The 26,986-nt window shown below is 40.5% G+C and overlaps 1 protein-coding gene across 20 annotated transcripts in view; it reads left to right on the top strand.

Annotated features, from left to right (window-relative positions):
• Positions 1-23,887, top strand: part of KIDINS220 (kinase D interacting substrate 220) — a 91,309-nt gene extending 67,422 nt beyond the window's left edge. For 4 of the 20 annotated variants that reach the window (XM_082743780.1, XM_082743767.1, XM_082743781.1 and 1 more), the window contains exons 25-32: positions 562-675; positions 1,437-1,493; positions 5,704-5,739; positions 7,393-7,425; positions 11,865-11,996; positions 13,839-13,937; positions 14,926-15,162; positions 17,758-20,733. In XM_082743780.1, coding sequence (XP_082599906.1) covers positions 562-675; positions 1,437-1,493; positions 5,704-5,739; positions 7,393-7,425; positions 11,865-11,996; positions 13,839-13,937; positions 14,926-15,162; positions 17,758-19,020 — 1,971 coding nt within the window. In that variant the 3' untranslated portion in view covers positions 19,021-20,733. Of the gene's footprint in view, positions 1-561; positions 676-1,436; positions 1,494-5,703; positions 5,740-7,392; positions 7,426-11,864; positions 11,997-13,838; positions 13,938-14,925; positions 15,163-17,757; positions 20,734-22,446; positions 22,504-23,418 lie in introns of those variants that run through there. The other 16 variants (XM_082743768.1, XM_082743785.1, XM_082743769.1 and 13 more) reach the window with 8 other exon arrangements.
• The last annotated feature ends 3,099 nt before the right edge of the window (positions 23,888-26,986 follow it).

Genomic DNA, 26,986 nt, shown 5'->3' with positions numbered 1-26,986 from the left:
CAATGGATTCCCCATTTAAAAAATACACCTTATTTAGGAGATACACTCTAGGGCATAGAATATAAAGTAAGCTCTGGGAACTTAGAGTAGTAATATTCCTGGAAGCCATGCTAGGGTGTTCTCATATATATTAAGACTTTCTTTGTCTTTCTTAAGGCCGATCTTTTTTTGAAAAGAATGGTATTAAGAGTCCATTTTGCTGATTTTTGTTGTTGTTGTTAAGTAAATTGTGAGTTAATATTTGTAAGTCACTTAGGAACTGATACATGGTAAGCCCATAAAAATGTTAGGGAGAAACTCTTGTCAGACTGTAAGGTGTAAAAGTTTAGTTGCTTAAAAAACCTTATATTAAATCAACAATATGAAAATTTAAATACTGGGTCTCAAATTTGGGTTTGCTATCTTAGAGACTATAAGCAAGGCTCTTTTTCTTTTGTTTTGTCACTTGCATTATTAAAAATTTGGAGTTGTGTTTTATTGGTTAGTCTCATTTGATAAATCTCATCACACTTTGATTTCTGTAATTGTTTATCCCTTCTTTTGTTGCGTGTTTTTCCATAGCCATTCTTTGCCCCCTACCTTTACACGCCAAGGTATTACCCTGGCGGCTCCCAACACCTCATCTCACGTCCATCAGTAAAAACGAATTTGCCCAGAGATCAGAGCAATGGCCTAGTAAGTATAAAAAAGGGTAACTAAAGTATTAATCTAATAAGACACACAGACAGCAGTAGACGTTTGGTTATTTCCTTTCTGTAACAAAAGAATGCAACTTACTTTATAAATAATCTTAAGACAGATAAGCTATTACTAACACAAAATGTATTTTGTTTTCATTTCTGGAAAATGTCTATGGAAGGAAAATGACTAGCGACCTTAGTGAATAAATGTTGAGCTGTTTACAACCAGAGTTTCTGGCTTAGAGTGCAGTGTCTGTTACCCAAACTCTAAAAACGAAACCTTTACATTTGCTGATTTCTAATATCTTTTTACAAAAATATACATACATGGCATCTGTGTGTGTGTGTGTGTGTGTATATTTATATATATGCATGTATGTTAGCCCTATGGTATAAAAATTCGAGGGTATATTGGAAGAGCATTTTAAATTAAAGCAGAAATTAAATAGAATTAGGGAATTACTTAAACGTATGATTGAATCTAATCCAAAACAAAATACATTGTAAAATATTATGTGTTCCTGATGGTCAGCTTAGTTTAACAATTCACAAAAAGAAATTTCCTGTTAATATATTTTTATACATTAGAAGGTAAAAGCTATAGAACTTAAACTGTTATTTCAAATTTAAGTGTCCCTAGGGGAATCGACTCACAGCCAGGTTTCAGTGTCGTGTGTGATCACGCCAGCATCGTGTTCATTCGTCGTCCTAGTTTGCCTCTCACCTTTCACCCACGCTCTTGTTTTGTGTTGTTAGGAGGTTATCAAGGAGGATGCTGCTGAGGGGCTTCCTTCACCCACAGACTCCTTGCGGGTAACGGAGTAGTCTTGTGGTGGGAACACGAGCCTGTCCTCGCTTCTGCAGCCATAACAACTGTCCTAGTTGTGGTGACAGCAGTCCCCTAACTCTGCGTCTGTGCTGTTGTGGCCGCTAGCGTAGAGTAGCTGATACTAATTGTTATAGTTCATGGATTAATTGAAAAGCTAATGTTTAACTTTATCCTTTATTTCCTCCAGTTTTCCCCCTTTTTCAATGACGTGGGATGGGCTCTTTTTTTATTGTTCAGGGGCAGGATTTTTCTAGCAGCCTTCAGGAGCAGTCAGTTGGTGGCATATGTTCCCTAGTGTTGAGCAGTATTTTCACCTTTGATTATTTTTCTTAAGCCTACAGTTGGTACTGCACATGTGGAATACTTTTGAAAGTATCCAGAATCACCCTCAAGGCCACAAAGGACATTAGAAGCTCAGTGGTGTAGACCAGAATGCATCTGTAGTAACTCAGTCTTAATGTGGGTGTCCACAGTTTGTGAAACCCCAGTGTGAATGTAGTGCTATTTTTCTTGACCTGTATTTTTATTAAAATGAAATTGCTAGGTAAACAGGTAGTTTATTATGTAAAGGGAATTATTTAAACCTTTTTGGGCCAACACCTTAAAGTGGGGTTTCTTAAAAAAAATTGTATGGGAAATCATTCCGTATATTTGTTATTCAAGACTTTGTATTTAATAAGAAATATGTTTAATGTGATGAGCCTTAAAATCTTCATTTACTCAATATGGAATTTAGGAACCCAGTTTGTATTTTACCTTCTTTTGATTTATTTGCAGAATGTTATGCCCACGTGGACTTGATCAGTTTAATCTAGAGCTCTGCTAACGTGTGGCTTGACAGAATTAACGTGGGGGAAATACTACATCCTGGGCTTATCCTTAACTTTGAACTTAAAACATGCATTTGGGTAGGCAGTAGTTTTTTAACTTTAATTTTCTTTGAGTTAATGTTAGTAAGAGAGGAAAGAGAACCATCTTGGTGTTTTCATTGAGGAGTTGATGATTCCTTTTAAGTCATTAACATTTCAGCTGAAGTGTTTGAGTGACTCCAATTATCCAGGAATAATAGACACAATAAACCATAATAATTCTATTTGGGTGTTGGGGGAATCTTTAATGCGTGGATCATTGCCTCTATATGCAAGAATGACTTTTACTTTAGTCAGAGAGCCCTTCATACACACATTCATGCATGTAATGCAATTCTCTAAGCTAAAATTCCTCAGCAAACTTTTGATGAAAATCAGATACTGTGAAGAATTTGATTGGTCTTAATGACACAGACATGCTAAAATAGTAGCTATTCCTATGCTTGAGTATGTGGACAAACACTTGTAATTAGAAGATATCTGTAGTTTCTTTCAGGGACCAGTGAAGGAGCATTAAGCAAATTTGAAATGAGTTTTTGGGGAAGAGGAAATAATGCAATTCTTGTGATGTGTTTAGAAACCCAATAACAAAGGATAAAGGTGCTCTGCATATATTAGTGCCTTTGTTTAGTGAAATAACCGTACTATTTGCTCTCCTTTTAATATTAAAAGATAGTTTTTGATTGGCTTAGTGAATAATAAATGCTTACCAAGCTTTCTTTGCTTTTAAGAAATTAACAATGACAATAGCATGTAAAATTTGTTTGGTAGAGGACTAGTAAAAATAGACACTTAGTTCAAACCCAAATCAAAAGCAGTGGTGGAAATGTGAAGTATCTGTATTGGAAACATTGTCTAGGATTTTTATAGCTGAACCAACACAGAAGTAGTTAATATAAAAATTATTTACCCCTTTGGGGCTCATATGGCTTTCCAGTACTGTGGTAGAAAGTTTTGTATTTCTGAGATAATAGGGTTCTGGGGCAAGTCTGTTTGCTCATTCAACTGTCCTCCCATATGCACCTGCTGATGACAAGAGCTACTTATAGATAAGTCAGGAGCTACACAAACACTTTTGGATAAATTGTCATTACAGACACAGAGTAAGGAGTAAAAATAAATAAACAATACCACCAATAAGAGGAAGACCATAACGAGTTAACCAACTGTTATTTTCAACATAAGTGGTCCCATCTTTTTTTACCACAGGGAATTCTGATAAATCTTTAAAAAGCAGATTCTAATAAAACAATTGGGTTTTCTCACATTAAGGAACATTGTCGTGAGTATAGCTTGTGAAGGCCAGCCAAGGACTTCCACGTAAGTTACAGGCATGTCCGGGTGTCTCACAACAGTGAAGAGGTAAAATACAAGACTCTATGCTAACTTTAAAAAACAATTGTATGTAGAGAAAATATATGCCAAATCTTACAAAACTGGGGAGGAAGATTAACACTGGACCCAAGATATGTTCCGCAGAAATCAGAGCTCGAAGGGACTGTGGTTTTCAAACTTTGAAAGCAGAAAAGTTTTTTTCAGAAATGAAATACTAATTAGAACTCTAGTTCATAAAACCAGTAAAAGTGCAGGTGTGGCCCCCACCCTGGACTTGCCTTCCCTTTTGAGGGGCTGCAGGAGCACTAGGACCTGTGGCCTCATTCATCTCCACAGTGCAGAACTTTCTGGACTGGGTCTGAGAGACTTGTCTGAGGTGCACAGGAGGGGAGTGCCCCATGTGGGGCCGGAGCCACATGCCCGTGTCACAGCCCCTTCCTCAGACCGTGCTGCTTTCTTTGCCCCTGTTAACACTCAGCGTGCCTTAGCCAGGTGTTCCATCTGAAGTCCCACAGACCCTACCCTGGTGGCTAGCGCTTTGCCTTGGACAAATTACTTAACCTCCTCAATGCCCAACTTCCTCATCTGGAAAAAGCAGACCTACCACATAGGTCTGATGTAAGGATTACTCAACCTTAGGACACTTTTAAGACTTAATTATTATTATTATTACTACACCAAGGCCAAATTTTATGGAGCTTTAAAGACTCGAACTAAAAGTGTTTCATGTTAAATTACCTGTCTTAGTAGTAGGAGTAGTGTACAGATACACCAGTGTGGGTTAACTCTGCCTTTCATCTGCTGATGCTTCTGTTGGTTTGCTTTCTTAGAATTTAGAAGGATTTCTGGGCTATCTGAGTGCTCCAAATACTTTAAAGTTGTGTCTGCTTTCCAGGGAATGTGCATGGTACCTATGCTTTCTTTCAGTCCAGGTCCCGCTAGAAATAATGGCATCCGAGCATCTGTGACCATGAAGGGGAAGACCCAGTGGGGAGGGCTTCTCTCAGGCCAGGGAGCCTCCTTGGCATTTTGGTATGGTCTTTCAGAGTTGCTCTTAGCAGTACTGGAGTCGGTTTTTATCTAAGGTCTGCTGCTCATGGTGGAAACTGTATTTCTCTGAAAAGCAGTCCTTCAAAAGCAGGAACGATACAGCATTTCTTTCCTTCTTATCTGTCCTTGAATTACTTAGTGCTGAGTTCTACAGGTCCCTGTGTGATCACTTACTGGCTCAACAGATCTGTTGAGTGTCTACCGGGCACCATCCTGATGGGACACAGCAGAGGACAAAACTGATGAGACTCCTGCCCACATTGAGCCTTTGGGTTCAAAGGCTGCCAAGGGGATTCTCTGGGCTCCGAAGTCAGTCATTCTGAGGTTTCTGTGCCACGGATTTACTTGATACCTTCAGGCAGCTGTATTTAGATCACTTACATACCACATTGAAAAGTCATGAAAAATTGGGGCACCTGGGTGGCTTAGTCGGTTAGGTATCTGCCTTCGGCTCAGGTCCTGATCTCAGGGTCCTGGGATTGAGCCCCACATTGGGCTCCCTGCTCAGCGGGGAGCCTGTTTCTCCCTCTGCCTGCTGCTCCCCCTGCTTGTGCACTCTCTCTCTGGCAAATAAGTAAATAAAATCTTTAAAAAATTAGTTAATTTTTAAAAAAGGCATGAAAAGAATTAGTACTCAGTATTATTGTGAAGAACTTCAGAAGTGCAAAGACAATTAATGACAGTATCTTTATTTCCCATGTGCTGCTAGAGATCAATGAGAATTGATGAATTAATAAAGGTATTAAAAATGAAGGTCTTGGTTTTCATGAAACTGGATGCAGTTGGCAGAGTAGCTATAAGTAAGCAAAAAGAAATAAAAATAAAGTAAAAAAAGATGGGGCTGAACTGTAGATAATTTTTATTTCCACCACTGGCTTAGAACTTTTAACCTGTTTACAAACAAATGTATATCCAAATCAAGCTGTTTCTCATTGTTCAGGAGCAGAGTTGGACGAGAAAGTTAAAGATGCCTTGGGTAAGAAATGGGCTCGTTCTAGGTTTTGTTCAGGGTCTAGGATCCGGACACACACTCGCGGCCACCTCTCAGTGGCTTTTCTCAGGGTCATTCACACTTTCTAAAGTATATTAGAAATGTGTTTTTATTATTCTGTTTCGGTATAGAAAAGTATTAACTTATTTTTACTTTCATGATATCGTGAAAAATTGTGTGCACTTTGGGCTTGAAAGTCTTTGTGCCAGCCTCAAACTCAAGAAAACTTTTCTCCCTAAGCAATTAATAAACGGCACGAAATTGATGGAGAGATTCCCACAGAAATATATTGCAGTAACGAGATCACAGACATCCTGAGTACAATTAGAAGTTCAAAAATAACACAATCACATTCATTGCAGTTTTAGTACTTTTTTTTTAAGATTGCCCTAAAAGGTAGGTTAAGTCTCGTCTGTCAACTTTGACCTCATTATTATTTCTCATGTAATTTGAAGAATAAGTTACATTTTCTAACTAGGTTTACAATAGCTTTCTTTTGTGTTTCTAGTATCTTAGACTAAGCTGGCATTTCATAGGACTCCTTTTTGATATTTTTCTCAAGGCTTCACAAATACAGAGATACGTGGTAACTTTCTGCAAATCCTATTTATGAGGTAAATTAGAAAGCAAGGTTTCCATTAGGTACAGCAGATACTGAGTAGGTCACAAGGAGAACATCTGACATTAGGCTAGCAAACAGCAAAGCCCTGTCTTTTACTGAAACTGACTCATGGAACACTGCATCAAAAACTGATGTACTGTATGGTGACTCACATAACAATAAGAAAATAAAATAAAAATAATCATACTGATTTAAAAAACCCAATATTGGAAACTAATTTTGAATCAATATTGTCAGTCCTCTGTAGATTAGTTTAACTATTGAACAGTTTTTGCCACCAGCCTAGTGGGTACCTAATTCCGTGCCTAATGGGTACAGAACAATGGCATCTGCTTTGGATTGGAGCTTTTCAAAAATCTCCATCACTAAGATTAGTTCTGTGAATCGTGGCATGCAGATATTTTTCGCCAATATAGCATAAAGCCATAAGGCTGTTAAGGCCTTTCTTTTCAGATGGTGTTTTAATGTATCTCTCATGTGCCAAATGCCCAATGAAACAAAACCCAAGTATGAGCAGTATGTTTCTGCGCATTACGTGTAGGGCGGCTAGAGAAGAGCTCATTTTATGAAGTGATCATGTGAATTCCAAGGGCTTGTATTCTTATTAAATTGGTTAACTTTAGCTGTAGTGTTTTAATCAGAATATTTAAATGTTAATTTTATGTTGGTATGTGGTAGAAAAACTGACTTTTAGAGCAAGTTTTATTGTTGAATGTATGGCCCATGCGTCATTCGTTTAATGGGAAGACTATGAATTTTGAGAGTACAATGATCAAGTTACCAAGCACGTGTTAATGACATTAAACTACTATATGTGTGTGTGTGTGTGTGTGTGTGTGTGCGCACGTGCACGCCTGCGTGTGTTCCTTGCCCTGTGCTGCTGCAGAAGTGGTGTGTTCAAAGCCATGATGAAAGTCTGAGGAATGACAAGCGTGCTGCCTGTGTTTATTGTATGTGCCTGTTTGATGTTTTACTTAAGCTCGTTTCCTTCATTCTGTTTTATTCCTTCCTTAAAGCCGTGTGACTCTGGGTTTAACAAACAAAGACAGGTACAGAAATTTTCAGTGAAATCTTACTCATGTTTCTTATTAGACTATTAGAAGCAATCATTGGCACTTTCACGCTGGGCTGTTGATAAATCTGTGCTTATTTCAGTGCCTTGGGTTTATTTTAATAGCTGCTTTCAGCCTTTGCATGGCACTCATTCTGGCTAACCAGTTCTAAGCTTATTTCATAAATTTACCAAAATGGGAATGTTTCCGAGTGTAGTTATAATCTACTTACAATATAAAACAATACACTTATATAAAGGTAATTCTAGTCTGTTTTGTTATCTTTGCTTTTTCCTGAAGAAATTCTGATTTGTATGCATTTTGAAGTTTATATTTAACAGTTTAAACAAACTAACATCTTCTGTATTCAAATATCTGCATTAGAAATTTTTAAAAAATAAATTGTTATTTGCTGAAATGATCTGTTCTAGACTTAGAGCAGTATATTTCAAGTAAGAATGCATGATAAACTTGAATGTATTACCAGTCTTTGTATTGTCAGAGTAATATAATTAGTAATTTACCTGTTGAATTATTAAGTATGCTTTTTTTCTTATCACTTTTTTACTCTTTCACCTTCCTTTGATGAGATTTCCACCCAAAAATCATTATTTTGGTTACTGAGATTGATTTGGTTTCAGAATAGTTGTATTATATGTGATTACTTGAGGAAAGACCTGGCAGATAATTACCAGTTCTCCTACTCAAAGAAGCATATTATAACGTATTTTAATTTATTGATAATTTACTCTTTATCTTGATATAGCCCTACTTAAATCTTATCAAGAGTCAGACGATAGTTTTGATGGAATTACAGGGATCTTAGATATGTTCCTGTTTGTCTGTCTTATAAAACTTTAAGTCATTCAGGGAATATATATTTTCTACATAATCCCCAACGATAAATTGTGTTTTTTTTTTCTTTTTTGAGAAGTTATGTTTTCAAATAATTGATAAAGTACAAGTCTTTTAAAGTTATATGGAGCTTTCTCTTTCAAAGGACGAGAGTAGTATCAGTCAGCAGGTCTCTCTTGCGGAGTTCCCAGATTCTCTGTGGAAATAAGATACTCTAAAAGTTTACATTTCTCTTAAGCTGGCAGAGTTAATTTATTCTACGCCTATTATACTTTTCCTTTTCAGCACTGTCAGAAATAGAGTTTTTTGGGGATTAAAAAAAAAAAACTTTAAAATAATTTTAAACTTAGAAAAGGTACGAAAATAGTACTCTCGATGTTAACATCTTTCATACTGTTCAAGAGCAGAAATTAAAGTGGCACGATTATGTTGACTAACTATAGATTTTACTTGAATTTCACCCATTTTTTCCACTAATGTCATTTTTCGGATCCAAGATCCAATCCAGGTGTGTTTGGTGCTAATTACTTCTTAGAGTTCTCTGGTCTGTGACAATCCCTTGGTCCTTCCTTGTCTTTCGTGACCTTAATTACCACCCTTGAAGCGTACTAGTCAGGTGTTCTGCAGACTCTTCCTCTACTTGGGTTTGTCTTCTGGAGGTTTTATTACCTCTCATAAGAGTCCCACAGGAATGATGTGATGCCCTTCTCCACATGTCCTTACTAGTGCTGGGCCGCGTCTTACCACTGGTAATGCTGACCTTAATCACTTGGCTAAGGTGGCGTCTGTCAGATTTCAACACTGTGAAGTTTTACTTTCTCCTTTGTAATGAATAAATATCTTGAGAGCGATACTTTGACACTCTGCAAATAACCTGTTTCTGCTTATACTTTTACGCAATAATTTTAGTACACGTTGAGGTATCTTATGTACAACCGCTATGAGTGTGGTGGTTTCTTCATGGTAACTTTCTGTTTCCTTCCACATTTATTAATCCAACTCCATAAGGAAAAGCTGTCTTTCCTTCTTCATTTATTCAATTATCTGTTTCCACTACTTCAGTTATTTCTTTACATCATTATGGACTCATTCTATTTAGGATAAGTTATAATCCAGTACGATAATTTTTTTGGTGATCAAACTGTTCATTTGTTGTTTTTGAATGAAGAATATCTAAAGTAGAAATGTATCCAGAGAGAAGAGACAGGTTGAGGAATGAAATATTTGGAGGGCAGTATTAAAGATCATTTAAAGGATAAATATTATTCAGCAATACAAAGAATGATGTGCTAGTACATGCTATCACATGGCTGAACCTTGACATTATCCTACATGAAGGAAGCCAGACATAAAATGCCACATGTTGTATGGCTCCATTTATAGAAAATGTCCAGAACAGGCAAGTCTGGAGACAGAAAGATTCCCTGGTTGACAGAGGCTGGGAGTGTATATTGGAGGGATGGAGAATGACTGCTGCTGGAGACAGGCGTTTCGTTTTAGGGACGTGAAAATGTCATAAAATGAATTGTGGTGATGGTTTTATAACTATGCAAATATACTAAAAACTATTGAAAAAGAGTTTAAAAGAGAGAATTGTAGGGTATGTGAATTATAACTCAATAAAGCTGTTTAAAGGAAAGGAAGATAAAACAAGCTTGGTTATTAAAAATTCTTACAAAGGATTTTAAATTTCCATTGTAGATACTGAGGAATTATACCTTGAATATTGGCTATATCATTCAGGCAGAAAATCGAACTATGATTAGGGATATGAAAACTGAATTATGGAAATACTAATGTTTTGCTATTAGTATTTTTGAAGCAGCGTAGCTTGGACCATATAATACATGGCATATTTAAAATTTATATTTCATTAAAAACAAACTATGACTGACGGTGTTTGGTACAGGATATTCCAAGTCATTAATTTCTGTACTTTTCTGGGTCCGTCTCATACTTGTAAACTTGCTGAGACTCCCTGTCATAAAATTGATACTACAATTCCCTGTTTAATATGGTCTCATTCCCTAGCTGTATTTATATGTAATACAGATGTACATTCTGTATGTACTATTTGTGTATATATTTATTTATCAGTTCTTAGTATCATTTATGCTTTCACATTACAAATAAAGTTTAACAACTGGCTCCTAGGCCATTTTGGGTGTGTTATGGTGTACCTTTGTCCTGTTAATGGTAAAAGATAGAAAATATAAATTTACACATCCTTGAGGATAGGATAAGTTTTACTTATTTTAAGATCAGATTGAACGGTAAACAGGGCAGATCATTTGGAACGTTGTTGTTACCTGCTATGCTCGTTGGCTTGTCTTCTGTCCATTGTGGTTCTAGTTTCTTTAAACGTTTCAAGAATAGACGTTAGAACAAGGAAAGTAGGAAGTTGTTAAGAACTGGTAAGTTAGGCTTCTGGCCCAAATCTTCTACTAACCAGCTATTTGTTCTGTGACTTTGAACCCAAAATTTAACCTCCTTAGACCTCAGTGTCCATATCCGTGAATGTCCATATGTAATGGACCACGGGGCAAATACTTCTGTAGTATGTCACCACATTCAGTAAACAGTTTTCTTCTAAATAAATACTAGATTATTTATTGTTGTGATTTTTCTTTTAAATGAGACCAAATTTTGGTAAATACAGTAGATTGTATTTACTTTTACATGTGTTAAGAAGTAATTTGTTTTATGTTTATATGCTTATTGTATAGATTCTTTTTTTTTTTTTTTAAGATTTTATTTATTTATTTGACAGAGATCACAAGTAGGCAGAGAGAGGAGAGGAAGCAGGTTCCCTGCTGAGCAGAGAGCCCGATTGTATAGATTCTTAAAGGGAAGTTTTAAATTCCTTGGATATAAAATATGATCAGGATCTGAAAACTTTAGCTGTACGTAGAGACATTTAAAGCTGTTTACTATGGGGCGCCTGGGTGGCTCAGTGGGTTAAAGCCTCTGCCTTCAGCTCAGGTCATGATCCCAGGGTCCTGGGATCAAGCCCCACCTCGGGCTCTCTGCTCAGCAGGGAGCCTGCTTCCTCCTCTCTCTGACTGCCTCTCTGCTTACTTGTAATCTCTGTCTGTCAAATAAATAAATAAAATCTTAAAAAAAAAGCTGTTTACTATAGGCACTTAAAAATTATTTCATAGATTTTATTTTTGCATTTTGTATTTTTATAATATAGGCATCAGTAATTTTCCCTCTTTGTTCCTTTTTTTTTTTAACCCCCTCCTTAAGGGCTGTACCCTATTCTTCTGTAGTCAGGCTGTAAACATTTGATAAGTTAGCCTGTGCTTGATTCATGGAATGTTTTGTCTTCTTAGAAAAGTGGTTGTGATCAGGCTATATTTGCTATAATACAAGCTACTCCTTAAAGTAAAACAGTAGCTAAATCTATCCCTTAATGGCATTTCCCATACTGCACACATTTGCTGTTTTTAGCTTTAGTCTGAAAATGTGTTATTAATCAGAGTACTTCACTGTGCAACTCCACGAGTGTTTCTCTCTCATGTGCGTCGTGCATCCGGCACTAAATGCTGTTCACATGTACTCTTCCATGGCTCATCTAGGGGTCAGGCCCAGCCTCAGGAGCAGTGGTATCACTGAATTCAATGAATGTGGATGCAGTATGCGAGAAACTGAAACAAATAGAAGGGCTGGACCAGAGTATGCTGCCTCAGTATTGTGCAACCATCAAAAAGGTGATGTACACATTTACCTGCCCACTCAAAGCGGGCCTGAGCGCATGTGGGGTGGGCTCCGTGGACAGTGAACGCTGCAGTTTTAGCTTCTGAAAGTTGGATTCTCTGTTGGAATAGGAACGCTCCAAATGGAAACATGATTCTTACTATTTTGTACCCTAAAATTGCCCTATTATTCCTCAGTTTATAAATGGATAAAAGAAAATAAAGTAGCCGTATCACAATGCTATTTTTTAAATGACCTAATGTAAGTCAAAATGCCGTGGTGGGAAGAACAGAGGTTTGCGGAGCTTCACAGTTAGAGACACGGCAGCTCATGTCTCCGGAGCGCAGCACAGAACCCTTCAAGGCTTTTTTGGAGTATTTGTTTATACATTATTTATTTGTGACTTAATAATTATCAGAATAAGCCACACTTGCTTCATTTTCCCCAAACTGTTATTTTCATGTCTTAATAGGACTGATGAATATGTTCCATCTGATGAACATCAGATTTGGTCTGGTTTGTAAGACTAACACATTGGAGGAAGTTTCTTCCTAGGTCCTGTTCTTGCCCATCTCGTAGCTACTGCAAAGTTGGACAGTGTTGCCCGGGGTTCGGGAAGGCTTCCCATTTTGTACAAGGCTGTGTCCCTATTATAGTAGATACTAAAACTATGTATGCTTTTTATGCTTTTCCTAGCAGAGAACTACAGTGAACATTAAGAATAAGCCTCTCATGTTTGCATACTTTAAAGAATGGCATCTGAAAAGTTTTGTAAAGAATTATGAGCATGTATAGATACCATTTTACTAATCTCAACCTACGTTTAGGAAACAAAAGTACGTTTATGTCGGTTTCCTTGCAGATGTGGTTAGTGCTTATCCTTGTTTGCCAAAGCATCAAGCACCGCCTTTCCAAGGTGCAAACCTGACTCCTTCAGGCAGTTGGGGTAGTGTCAGGAAAGGGTGAGGCCTCCAGTTTGAATCCTGGGCAATTTTGTTTCCATTATGACAGCATCTTCTTCCCACTCAGTTCTGCCTGAGGCCCTGGCTTGGAGGCCCATCTTAGCACCTGGTCTCTTAAATGCGCCGAACTGCCTTGTGTTTCTGCAGCAGGACCTCTGTCACAGGCTGCTGTGTACACTCATGTCTTCAGAATCATCCCAGAGACTGAACATTGCATCAGTTTTAAGCACAAGTATTCTATCATTTTACCACAGTTAACAAAGCCAGGTTTTGTATTTTGTAAAATCAGCAAGTCACCTATTATTAATAAAGAAAATTCCATCTCTTCTTCTTTGGCAGAAATTAGAGTTAGACCCAATAGTGACACAGTAATTTTTGGTGAATTTAGTAAATTGGGGACTTAGTGGGTGGACATTCTTTATGGCCGAAGTTATCTAATGGAACTGATAAAGAGGCTTGTCGGAGCTTACTTCATTTAGAACTTTGTCTGTAACTGACATACTTGTAAGGACAGATGTCTTTGTCCCTCCCAGGAGCTTCGTTCCTGCTCATATTTTACGAGACTAGAGGAGAAAAACTAATGGTTTTGTTTATTGCCCATGACAGAGTATAGGTAGTTTGGGAAATCGCTGGGAGGGCTGGCTCTGGGCTTGTCCCTGAAGAGTGACTTGCTTTACTTGTATGACTAAGACACTTGGAAAAATACAGAGTAGCTGATGTTCAAAGGAAGTTGGCTTATTATTTTAATACACATGATAGTAACTTTGTTTAGGTCGGTATTTTCTAGTCTGTAATGATTTTCTTAGTACTAAATGTAAATGTACTTTTTAATCACTAATAATTGAGATATCTCCTGTTTTGTTTGTCTTTATACTTGCCTTTATTTTTATTCAGGCAAACATAAATGGCCGTGTGTTAGCTCAGTGTAACATTGATGAACTGAAGAAAGAGATGAGTATGAACTTTGGGGACTGGCACCTTTTTAGAAGCACAGTAAGATATTTTATGTTTATAGAATTATTTATAATATCGTATGAGGCAAATGCTATCATTACTGGTCCAAACTGCTATGTTTATGTATTTTTTAAAAACCTGTAACAAGTGCATTTTACACTTAAGTACAACCCTTGTTTTTTATGTTATGCACAATGTATGCAGCAGCACGTGGCAACCTTTTCTTTGGGTATTTCACCTGGAACCTTGGTAAAGAGGTGACCTGCCAATTCTCCATGCTTTCATTGATGAAGGCTTTCTCTTTGAACTGCCTCTAGTCAGCCTCCCCAGGCCTCTAGGCCTCGACTTTGGTGTCTGTCCTTGTTAGGCCTGCATCGCCCAGTTTTAACAAAGATCATGTTAAGTCAGTTTAGAAACAACCCCCCCGCGCTCACTGTCTGATCATTTTTGGTCCCTGATGAAACTCCTCATTCCCCACCACCCCGGAGTTGATGTCTTATCACCCTGGCCTGCCTTCAGCAAGAGTCCTGTCAAGTTGGTTCAGCCAGAATTCCCCCTTAACCTTGATGTTTCCTCCTAGCAATTTTCCACCCAGAGACCCCCACCCCAAAGCTTGCTATAAATGCCCTCTCGTCCATGCTGCTTTCTGGATTGAGGCCCCCCACTGTGGTAGTTTCTGATCAGAATATGCTTTTACCACATTAGCTACTCTCCAGCTTTGGTTCTCTTTGACACACTACAGTTGCATCCTGATTCGTTCTCCAATTAAATTTTAAACTAAAGTAATAACGTAATGGTCAAATTAGAGTGTGCTATGTGTATGATGGTTTTACCATTACTTCTTTTAGTTTAATTGAAATGAAAGATAAGCAGATACATTTCAGATTCATTAGAAACTCAGAAGTCTGCTTTCTCGTTTTCATTATAATAACTTTATAATGTTTTATTTTAAAAAATGATTTCTAAAGCTTCTAAAATGTGATTTGTCAGTGTGGATATTAACGTTATTTTTTTTCTTCTGTTAAAGGTACTAGAAATGAGAAATGCGGAAAACCAAGTGGTCCCTGAAGACGCACGTTTACTTAGTGAAAACAACAGTGGCCCAGTTCCTCACGGTGAATCTGCTCGTCGCTCTTCACACAACGAATTGCCACATACCGAGCTTTCCAGTCAAACTCCCTACACACTGAATTTCAGCTTCGAAGAACTGAATACACTTGGCCTAGATGAAGGTGCCCCGCGTCACAGTAATCTAAGTTGGCAGGTATTTATTAAATGTCGTTTTTCATATTCCCGAAGAGAAGTAGGGCGATTTTAATTCACTGAGAATATGTTGGTGCATTTATGTAGTCATTCGGAAAGTACTTAATGAGTACTTCAGGAACAAGACAGAGGGTTCCAAACCTATTCTTAAGGAACTGTATTTTTCTGAAGAGGACAGTGAATAAAACAAAACAAAACAAAAGATACGTTTGGAAATTGGCAAGAACTGTCAAAGCAGTAAACTAGGGTAATGGCACGGAGAGGAAGTGGGAACTGGACTGGTTTGCTTAGGCTGGTGAGAGTTCAGGCTTCACTTGCTGTTTTCTTGTTAAATTCATTCATCAGTGGCTAAGATACATCTGTATTGGAAAATTGCCACATACATTATCCCTTTGAGCAGCGTCATCTGGTTTTCAGTACCAATACCCAGCGTTCATGGATATTCATTTTCTTTCTGTTGACTGATACCAGGTATGGGTGAGTTTCTTCTTTGGATGTTCTTAGCAGACAAGAGCCAGAGGAGGATCAGGAATAAAGAGGAAAGTGAGAGACACGTGAGAAAGAGTAAGGAGGAAATAAGAAAAATAAACTAGGGGAAAATGGAGTAGGATGCAGGAAAGAGAGGAGATAAGGCAGGGAGGAAACTCAGTTAGTAGCTCCAGTGAAGCGGTGCTGACGGGAGCTGTGTTTAGGGAAAGCAGCCCCTGGTAGGTCTACCGGTTTTAAGGCAGTTGGGCTAGGTTTGGTACTAAAAACATTTTTTTGTCATTGTCATTATGTTTGTATGTTACTAGGTGCCTTTTTCTTTATGTTGGGAAACTATTTTATAATTGGGTACTGACTGAGAAAAAAATTCCCTTCTTTTATAAGAAGATAAGTTCACACTTGACCCTTTTGTCCTTGTGTTTCTGCAGTAGTGCTTCCTTTCTTTTCCCTGGGATTCCTTTTAGCATTCCATAAGAAATCTCTCCTCTGCTTTTCCACACTTTTATCTCCTCCCGTGACCTGGGAACTCCTAGCCTTCCCGTTCATGCCGCAGCTCTGCAATGGTCTTGTAATCGCAGTCCCCTTGTACTTGTGAAAGTGACTGAAGACCCCAGAGGGCTTTTGTTTATGTAAATTTTATTCTGTATATTACGTTAGAAATAAAAACTGAGAAACTTTAAAAATACTTACTAGTTTATTTAAAAATAAACCACTTACGTGTTAAGATAAATAGCATTTTTATGAGAAATAGGAATATCTTCCAAAACAAGACAAACTTTAGTGAAAATGGGATTGCTTTGCAAATCTCTTTGATGCCTGGCTTAATAGAAAGCAATCAGACTCCCCCTTCCCCCATATCTGCTTCTGCATTAAATCTCTTGTGACCTCACACATCATGGAGCCTCTGGAAGCCCCGCTGGACACACTGGTGGGAACGAGAGTGAGAGGCACTGGCATCGTCCTGTGATGCTCTGATGAGAATTGTTGAGACCTCTGGGGTCCCCGAAGTGGTGTGTACACACTGCATTTGAGAGTGGAGAGGTCGCTCTCTCAACAATCCGAAACCACTCGCGGGAGACCTTCTCAAGGAGACGGGCCATTTTCTCCCCTTGGAAGGAAGACTCTGGGCCTTATTTCTGCTTCTTTGCTTCAGCCTTCACTATTATCCTTTTGTAGAATTTTTTTGGTCTTTTTCTTCCATTTCCCTTCTCTTTTTCCTAATCTGTATTCTTTACTCCTCCCTTATCAGCTTTTCTGAGATCTAAAGCAATTCAAACCCTGAAACTTCACATTGGAAATCAAACTTTTAAGAATACTTCATTTCTCTGTTTACTGGGACCTAACTGCTGGCCTCATGGTTTCCATTTCTGTTCATTTGGATCCTGTATTTGTCTTTTCTGTTGCTCCCTATACTTTATTCCTTTTAAATTATTATTTTTGGCATTTAGAATACATTTTCATACTCAGCTAAAATTTGACAGAAACATGTCATACAAGTTGAGAAAGGTTCCTTTTTTTAAATTTCAAGAATATTTAGTGAATAATTCTTTTTTTTTAATTTAAAATTTTTTAAAATTCCAGTTAGTTAACATACAATGTAATTTAGTTTCAGGTGCACAATATAGTGATTCAGCACATCCATCCAATAACCAGTGCTCATCAGAGAAAGGTTCTTTTTACATACATTGAAGACTTGAGTATTTTGTTTTTGAAATATACCTTTAGTTTTCTTTGTCTTTTCTAAGAGGAGTTTTTGTATTTTATCAATGAAGGTGACTTTTGCCTTAATAAAAGCTAAAAGTTTAAAATTATAAAAATAGGTGCTAAGATTATTTGTTAATACAACCTTTAATTATACCTTTAAATATTAATAATAAACTAACATTATTAAAATTTATATAAAGCTTTTTAATAACAGTAAAATTATCCATAAGATCACAGCTTTTATTAAACTGTGTTATGTAGAATTCTTTTAAAAGAATTTGGTATTTTGAGGACTTTAAAAATTCCGAGTGTATATATATATATTTCCTAAGTTGATATTTATTATGCCTTTTTTTTTTTTTTTGCTTATTTGAAATCTTAAATTTATTTTTTTCTGTCTTCACAGTCACAAACTCGCAGAACCCCAAGTCTTTCGAGTCTCAATTCCCAGGATTCCAGTATTGAAATTTCAAAGCTTACTGATAAGGTGCAGGCCGAGTATAGAGATGCCTATAGAGAATATATTGCTCAGATGTCTCAGTTAGAAGGGGGTGCAGGTTCCACAACAATTAGCGGCAGATCTTCTCCACATAGCACGTACTATATGGGTCAGAGTTCATCAGGGGGCTCCATTCACTCTAATCTAGAACCAGAGAAAGGGAAGGATAGTGAACCAAAGCAAGATGATGGAAGGAAGTCGTTCTTAATGAAGAGGGGAGATGTTATAGATTATTCGTCATCAGGAGTTTCCACTAATGATGCCTCACCCCTGGATCCCATCACGGAAGAAGATGAGAAGTCTGACCAGTCAGGCAGTAAGCTGCTCCCTGGCAAGAAGTCCTCAGAAAGGTCCAGCCTCTTCCAGACAGAGTTGAAGCTTAAGGGAGGTGGGCTGCGCTATCAAAAACTTCCAAGTGATGAGGATGAATCTGGGACGGAAGAGTCAGATAATACTCCACTGCTCAAAGATGATAAAGATAAAAAAGTGGAAGGGAAAGTAGAGAGAGTATCAAAGTCTCCAGAACACAGTGCTGAGCCGATCAGAACCTTCATTAAAGCCAAAGAGTATTTGTCAGATGCCCTCCTTGACAAAAAAGACTCATCTGATTCAGGAGTGAGATCCAGTGAAAGTTCTCCCAATCATTCTCTTCACAATGAAGGGGCTGATGATTCCCAGCTTGAAAAGGCAAATCTCATTGAGCTCGAAGATGATAGCCACAGTGGAAAACGGGGGATACCACATAGCCTGAGCGGCCTGCAAGATCCAATTATAGCTCGGATGTCCATTTGTTCTGAAGACAAGAAAAGCCCTTCCGAATGTAGCTTGATAGCCAGCAGTCCTGAAGAAAACTGGCCAGCGTGTCAGAAAGCCTACAACCTGAACCGAACACCCAGTACCATGACTCTGAACAACAACAGTGCGCCGGCCAACAGATCCAATCAGAATTTTGATGAAATGGAAGGAACGAGGGAGACTTCCCAGGTCCTTCTGAGGCCTGGTTCCAGTTCCAACCCAGCTGCAATTCAGAATGAAAACCTCAAAAGCATGACACATAAGCGAAGCCAGCGTTCAAGTTACACGAGGCTCTCCAAGGATTCTTCAGAGCTCCATGCAGTGGCCTCTTCTGATAGTACAGGCTTTGGAGAGGAAAGAGAAAGCATTCTTTAAGAGAAATGAGCAAAAGCAGAATAGTATTACTCTACCCCTGGGACAAAATTGACCCACATTTATAGTGAAGCCATCCGTGCATGCCATCTTTGTACGCTTCATTCACAAATAATGAACGGGAAGGTCTTTGGTAAAAGAAGCATACACTATACACAGAGGAAAGTGTAAGAAGGGGCGATGGATCAGTCAGCCTCCACTGTCTTTGTAATTAGAAGCTTAAAAACTCACTATTGTTATTGGAACTTGCATTGGCATACAACCTCATAAAAATTTTTGAGACAAGATCTAAGTATAAAAATAGGTTAGAAATATCTTATTAGATAGAAAGGGCATGATTTGCCAAAGAAAGTGGAAAGCTAGAGACCCCTTTTGGATAACATTCACTCATCAAATATTCAAAGGAAGACATGGTATTAGATGAACCAGAAGCAAATTTTGCTCTTCGAGGGTAAAAGATAAGAATTTATAGGTTATAGAGTAGCCCAGAGACTACTGCATAAATAGAGAACCAGTGTTGTATATAATAGACACATTGTTTAACAAGGGCTTTAAAAACTGATAAGAAGGTGAATGAATAGTGTTCAAAATAGAGACCCAGTGATGAGACCTTTCCGAGCTGCTAGGAGAGTGGCCCGTGGGGAGGGGCTGAGAACCTGCCTGGGACCTGGATGCTGGCTTCCACATCCCAGACGTGGCTCTCACCCCATCCACCAGCTTGAGAACCCATGCTGGTCTCTTCTGTGACTCTTAAATCATGTACCCAACTTTTCTTAGCCTAGCAGTGAGAGGGAAAAACATGAATTCTTTCTCTGGAGAATCAGGAAGACACGGGTAATAATAGGCTCTGATACTCATGGGTCAAGAGAATGAGGAGATAATTACATCAGAAAGGTCAGTGTCACTTGACAAAGACAAGGAAATATTTAATCAAGTGAAATTAAATTATGCCTTCTATACCAGGGTAGAGTATATCATCTACTTTGTCTATTCCAAAACTAGCATGCTAACCCCAGAGGAGGACCGTAAAAAAGGATATACTTTAAGAAGTTTTAAGATGTAACAAAGCAAGGGTAAAAAGCAGATAAAACTGGTGAGACTTTGCATTTATTGTTAGCAGGGTTAAGAGAATGACCACATTTAAGTATCATATGGACTAGAAGTGGACCCTGTCATCATGCATTGAATTTTTTTGTTGTTGTTTTAACATAGCCTATTTATGTAGAATTAATTTTGGCAGTATATCTTCAGTCACAGATAAGATCGTAGATGGTGAGATCGTAGAATGTGCAATTACCCAAAGTTTTCACTTAATAGATTTTTATTAATACACTGAATAAATTATTCAGTTGACCAGTCATTGTGCTGAATAGTTGCTGTTTGGGGTTTCATTGTCTTGATGTTTGAGTATAATCTAACATTTCCTTAAAGTGTTTATTTTGCATGACTTTAACAAATGTTTTTAACCATAACCAATTTAAGGCAGGATGTTATTGACATTATATATTGAAATGTTAACATTTTAGTATTTATAGTGGTTTAGTTCACAATATTGTATAATTAGTAATTATTTCAGAGGCAATATTTTGTTCTTTTTCCGGTGAGTAGATGCAGCTTAATATCATTGTCGTACATTCTTTACGCTGTTTGTGAAGTTAATACTAGAGTATTAAGTGTACAAATAGATTTAGAGAACAATAAAAAAATTGCATGTTATTCTGACTCATGAATTTTTATTCACTACAGTGATGATTCACATTTGATTACAAATAAAAGAGTAATTTGTGTGTTTTGTCGTATGTGTGTAGTTTGTGAAAGATGTTCAGGTTCGTGGAGCAGTCGCACAACTGGCAGACGTGTGCTGAGCTGCCCCACTAGTCCTTTGGAGGGAACTTGGCTCCTCGGTCCCCGAGCCTGAACGGTGCTGTGCTGGGGCGTTAGTGCCCCACAGCACTACACTCCACCAGGCATTTCTGTAGCTGCAGGAAGCAGCTCGTCCAGATCCTGGGAGGATGTCAACTTAATTATTATATGAGCAGTATGGAAAAGTTTTCCTTCTCATACTGTTACAGAAGTCGACAAGCCAGATGGCATATTGAGTCATATCGTCATCCCTTTGAATCTGTATGTCTATGTGTGTGTGTGTGTGTGTGTGTGTGTGTGTGTGTATCTATTTATACTGTATAGCTCAGTCTGGTCCTCACATATACGAAACTCTGCTTTAAGCTGGGTGGAACATGATAGAAAAGAAAATCGGTGCTTTAATCTTGCCAGTCCCTTCGCTTCTGTGTCATTTAGAGTTTTACCATATTTTATAAACCATTCTGCCTTCACCGAAAGCCGTGGGTAGTTCTGTTCACTTAGCAGAACAGTAAGCCCAGTCATTCACCTTGGACATGTGGAATGGTGGGTAGGAGTACAGCCCTCCTGCAGGGGAGACTGGAAATGGAAGGAAGCTATTGCATCTCTCAATTGATAGAATTTTCACAGCGCTGAGGGTGTAAGGTCAGCGCCCAAATTCTGGGAAATTTAACCATTTGTAACTGAATCAACATTTCCAAAATTGATGGGAAAATCTGTTTTTGTGTTATATTTTATTATGTAAGTTTTAGCAGTCAATAATTTTAATTGCCTAACCAAGTAATTTTAGAAATTTGCTGAAATTCTCAACTTGAGAACTCCTTAGATCATTTGCATGCTGTAGTGCTGCAGTAACATACATTTTAATCATGTTTTTTTTTCTTACAAATACTAACCATTAGAAAATACTGTTTGAATGAAATTAAATTCTTTATTCTTCTGGCTAAAATACTAAACTTAAAAGGTTTTAAGACTACTTAATTTTTGGTTGCACCAGGAATTCTCAGCCTATTTAGAAGTATCCCCGAGTTCAAAAATCTCTGAATTCCTGGCTCACTCTTGAGTAAATCAACACAACTGCCCAGAAAAGAGGTCACTGTCCCCTTCACTTTGCGGATGAGTGACATTGAGGGAAAAGCAGGTAAAAGGGAAGGTACGATAAAATTAACTTTGGCAAACACTTGAGACTGAACATCTTGGTTCCCTTATTCCCTACCTGCTCTTCTAGACTTACGCTGACACTTGGCAGAAGGGAAGAAGCAGGTGGGGAAACTTCTTGCTTGGGGTTACTGGTGAGGGCTATCTAGCCTGGGGCGGGCTATTTGAAATGATGGTATTTTTAATTTCCAGGTGGTGGTGCGCCTACCCTTCTCTACCCCATAATTTCAAGCATAGGCCATAATTATGAAAATTAATTGAAAAATAGAAATTTATATATAACAGTGAGCCCACACTGGATGGTCTTTTAATGGTTCAGCACTTCAGAAAGGTTGAGAATCCTTGGTTGAGACTGATTAACTAGAAAGAGAAGTTAAAATCTTACGTAATTTTAAACCCTTTCATGTCTAGGAAGAAAATGCGGCCTTTGAAATAGATACATCTTCAGAGGATCCAATTTAAACTAAGGTATGTAAAAAAATTAGTTTTCAAAGTCAACTAGTTTTAAGCCAGTTGTTGGACACAATTTTCACCAATTAGAGAATTTGTATTCTTACCGCTTTAAGAAACAGAGTTAAGTAAGAACATCTAAAATCATCGCTGGAAATGAACCACTTCACAACCAAAGCTTTGTAAGTAAAATTACTAGTAAAGCACAGTCTTGGTTTACACCGTCCTGAGTCTGCTGTGCCCTGGTCCCTGGGGTGGCCGAAAGGTTTCACTGACTTGGCTTTACTCGAACTGAGAGCAGAGTACTTCCTAAATGGGACGTGGGTCGCTTGTATGATTAGTTCCACCCTGAATTTCCCATTACAGTGAGGCATTAAGAAAATAAAGAATTTTTAAGAATATAAAAGAGTCCTGGAGAAGAAAGAACAATTATTTCTAGACTCTTAGTAGTACAACTCTTTAAAAAGCCCATGAAAATGTCGATGATTTGATCTCACTGGAGTGAGGACCAAAGTTGGCAGAAACGTTAATTACACCATACTGTGGGGTAAAGGCGGTGTGATTGTCCCCCAGCACATGGTATTCTGAATGTGCCCAGGGAGTGTCCTCAGCACTCCTCTGTTTACAGAGAACATGCTTAAGTCCCGAACTTTCTGAGGCTGAATATGGTTTTTGTAGTGCTATTTACACCAGTGATAGACATCAGGAGCCCTTGCTTAGTTTTGCCAGGAGTTAACAAAATGTGAAATAATATATCAAATCGAATTATTAAAATTTGAATAAATGACACTCTACTCTTAAATCTAGAGTTACATGCTCCATATTTTTCAAATTAAGAAGCTGTTTGAAATAACTAAGATGGTCTTGATTACCCACTATCATTTTCTAATTTTAACATATATTTTATACTTATTTACCTTGTTTTCTTTCAAGGCAACAAGGGCTCTAGGTCTTAGTACCCTGCCCACTAGACCATTTCTCGTGACAATTCGGTTAGCTTCTCACGCTCGGCTTCCTCAGCAAACCTAAGGGGGTCAAGAAGATACTGCCTTCCACTCAGTAACCTGCTACCAGTTGCTGGAGAAGAGAAATGTTCACCTCTGCCAGTCTTCTTTCCTAGTAGTTGTAAAGTTTGAATTGGTTTTAATGAAGTTTTATGTTTGTGAAATTCTAGATGAAAGCCCAAATGTATAGCAAAAAGCATGTCAATGAACTCCACATAACCCGGCATTTGTATCTTCTAGCATCATCTTGGTCAAATACCTAATAAAAAGTTAGATTGCTATTTTTAAAATTCCAGCTCCCGCTGCTAGCATGTGTTTCGGCCAGCATGTCTCTGAGACCGCACACGCTGTATATTGTTCTCGTTAATGCACATTAAACTCTCTGTGTTCCTAAAAAAGTTACTTTCTTTTTGAGTTCTTTGTGTTTTTCTTCCTCTACCTTTAACCTGACTTCTCTGGCTCCTTTCCACCTTAAGTTTTTTCTGTTGTCATGTATTTCTCCGCTTTTGCCACGAAGCCTTCTTCAGACGACACAACGGGACGGAACCTCCAGCAGCTTTTACAGCGAACCTCGGACCCGGTTAGCGCGGGGACCTCGGGGCCGCGGCGGCCGGGCAGCGCCTGCGCACGGGCCTGGGCAGCCTGGACGCCGGGGCTCTGCGCGGCGGGTCGGGCCGGCGCCCAGGCTGTCGCGTCACGGCCGCCCCCTCCCTGTCCGGACGCTTACAATGACCCCCCAGGGCAGGGTCTCCCCAGCCCGGCCCGAGACGCGCCAGACGCGCCAGACGCGCCGTCGCTTCCAAGTGCCAGGCCCTGTGTCGCTCGGGGGCGTCTGTCACCCCCTCCTGCGCTCGAAGCCCGTCGGAACCTTGTGGGGACGCCCGTCGTCCAAGGTAGCGCCGCTGCGGCGTCAAAGCAGGTGCTTCGTCTGTGTTCACTTCAGGGCGCTGAAAGTGTCTGCGGGTCGGACGCCGCGCGAGCGCGTCTCCTCGGCGCCCGGGCTGCGGCGTGGCCGGGGGACGCCCGCTGCGGGCCGCGCGACCGGCCGGTGCGCAGGCTCCGCCGGTCGGGCTCCGTCTCCAGCGTCCTCCGACCGGGAGCCGCGCTCGCTCTTCCCGCCGACCGCCTCACGGCTCTGTCGCTTCTGTCGCAGCGCGTCCCGTGAGTCCGCGGGGAGCGAGCGTGTGGCTCCGCGCTCGGCCTCGAGGGTCTGCGGTGCGGCTGGGCCGCCGCGGGCTGCTCCGCAGTGTCGTTCGGGAGGCGGCCCGAGCTCGCCGACGGGCCCGTGTCGCCGCTCAGCGCGGGGCGAGTTCGCTCCTGGCTCCCGGCCGGGTCGCCGCCGTCCGAGCCGACGTGAGGACTCGGGCCCGCGCGCCTTCCTCCGCCGCCTCAGCAGGCGCCGCCGCGCGCGTTCCGGGCGGGCGGGAGCGGCCGGGGCGGGGGAGCGCGCCAGGGGGTGGCCCAGGCCCCTCGCCCCGGCCCTCTGGGCCCCGCGGCGGCGCCGAGCGGCGGGGGAGGCTGCGGCGCGGGGACCCGGCCGCCCGGCGGGAAGAGCGAGCGTTCCGGGGCGCGCGGGAGCCCTCGCGGCGGGGACACCTGCCGGGCTTCCCTGCGGCGGACTCCGCGCCGCCGCCGTCTGTTTTCCACCACAGCGGCCCCTGCTCCGGCCGGCGTCGGGCTCACATTCTATCCCGTGCGGGTGTGTGCGGGGCGCCCGTCACGGCCGGACGCCAGCGACAGGAGCGCTTCCCGCGCAGGCGGCTTCCGGCGAGCCCGCGCTTTCCCGCGCCGCCCAAACGGGCCTCGGGCGCGGGCCGCGGGAGGGAGCCGCCAGGTAAGCTCGGGGGCCGCGGCGCGCTCCTCGGCCCGTCCGGAGCCCGCCCGTCCGGAGCCCGCCCGCCGCGCGGCCGCCCCCGGCTCGGCGAGCGCTCTTCCTCCCGGAGCAGGAACGGCGGCTCTCGGTCGCTTCTCCTCGCGGTGAGACGGGGCGGCGCGGGGTCCCGGGGGGCGCCTGGCCCCAGGCCGGGGGCTGCTGGTTCGGAGACCCCAGGCGGCGGGAGGTCAGACCCCAGGCCGCGGCTTTGTCTGGAAACGACCGGGCGGTGGTCGAGCTCTGTGGACCACTTCCCGGGGTTTCCTACCCGCACCTCCTCGCTTCCAAGACGCGTGTTTTCTTATCACGTTTGACTTTTCTGAAGTGTTTTGACAACCGGCAGCGTTTTTCTTTAACGTTTCCTCAAGTAAGGAAGTAAGGACCCGCACAGTCGGTGGCGTCGTGCGGACGGATAAGGCGCGGTGCCGCTGCGGGCTGTGGCGGCCGTGCCGGACCGCGGCGTCGGAGGTAGACGCGAGCTGGCGGTGGCGGACGCTTCACCGACCTCCCGAAGTCAGTTGGTGCTGACTCTGCGTTCTCGGGGACTACGCCTCTGCGTGCATGTTGGATATTTAAAATATTGTCATGCATTTGTTATAATAAAAATAGCTTAGATTTATTGAGCGTACATGCACCTGACGATGTTCTAAGACCTCTACATGTATTAACTAATTTAATCTTCACAATAACTTCATGAAGTAATTACTATTACTCTCAATTTGCAAATGAGAAACTGAGTTTCAGAGAGTCCCAAGGTCACATGACTACTGAGCGGTGAAGCCATGATTCAGGCCCAGGCCGTGTGGCTCCAGAATGTCCACTCTTGGTGCTACGTTTATCACTATTGCTCTGCAGCTAATTAGAGAGGAATGCATTCTTACAGTTTCCAAGATAGATTTTAGTTTTAGCTTTCTTTGCTATATCATCATCGTTGTCTATTCGTTTTCAGATAGGATTTGGGGCCTCTCAAGTAGCTTCCTGTCTGTTTTAGAAAGATAAAGATCTTAAAAATAATCTATAACCGTGTTTACATTTATAGAGAAAAAATTATCATCCAACATCTTTGTTCCTACTAATTATTTTGGAACAATGTTGGATTTTTGGTTAAAGATTTATTGACTTTTAAAAAAATGTCTTATTATTATTATTCATGAATTAGACCACTCATTAAAGCTTGCACATTATGTTGAAAATCTTCATTTTATTTGCAGTCTTGCTGTCGCATGGCTGTCAGACACTTGCTCTTCTGTGTGTCTATTACCAATGTGCTGTGTTGGATTATAATCCTAAACACCACTCTGTGCATTTTTCTTCATATCCTATTGTTAATCAGAATTATGGTTTAATATTGTTCACAGAGAAGTCATATGTATCTATTTAAAAATCACTACTGCAGTAGAGTTGGGTTTTTTTGTGTTTTTTGTTTGTTTGTTTGTTTTGAATGATTCTGGTCACTGCCTCCTCAGAAAGGAAGGGAAAATGGGCAAAATTGGACTCTGTATCTCATGATGACAACTGGTCACTAATGGTGAGAAGCCAAGAAACGCTTCGATTATAGTGGATAGACAGTGCATTGAGATGGTGGTTGGGTGACCGTCTAGTTTTGTATGATCATCTGCCCAAT

This window comes from Mustela nivalis (assembly GCF_964662115.1).
Source record: "Mustela nivalis genome assembly, chromosome: 8".
NCBI lineage: Eukaryota > Metazoa > Chordata > Mammalia > Carnivora > Mustelidae > Mustela > Mustela nivalis.
The sequence above is the reverse complement of the archived record's forward strand: the minus strand, read 5'-3'. Positions and strand labels throughout refer to the sequence as shown.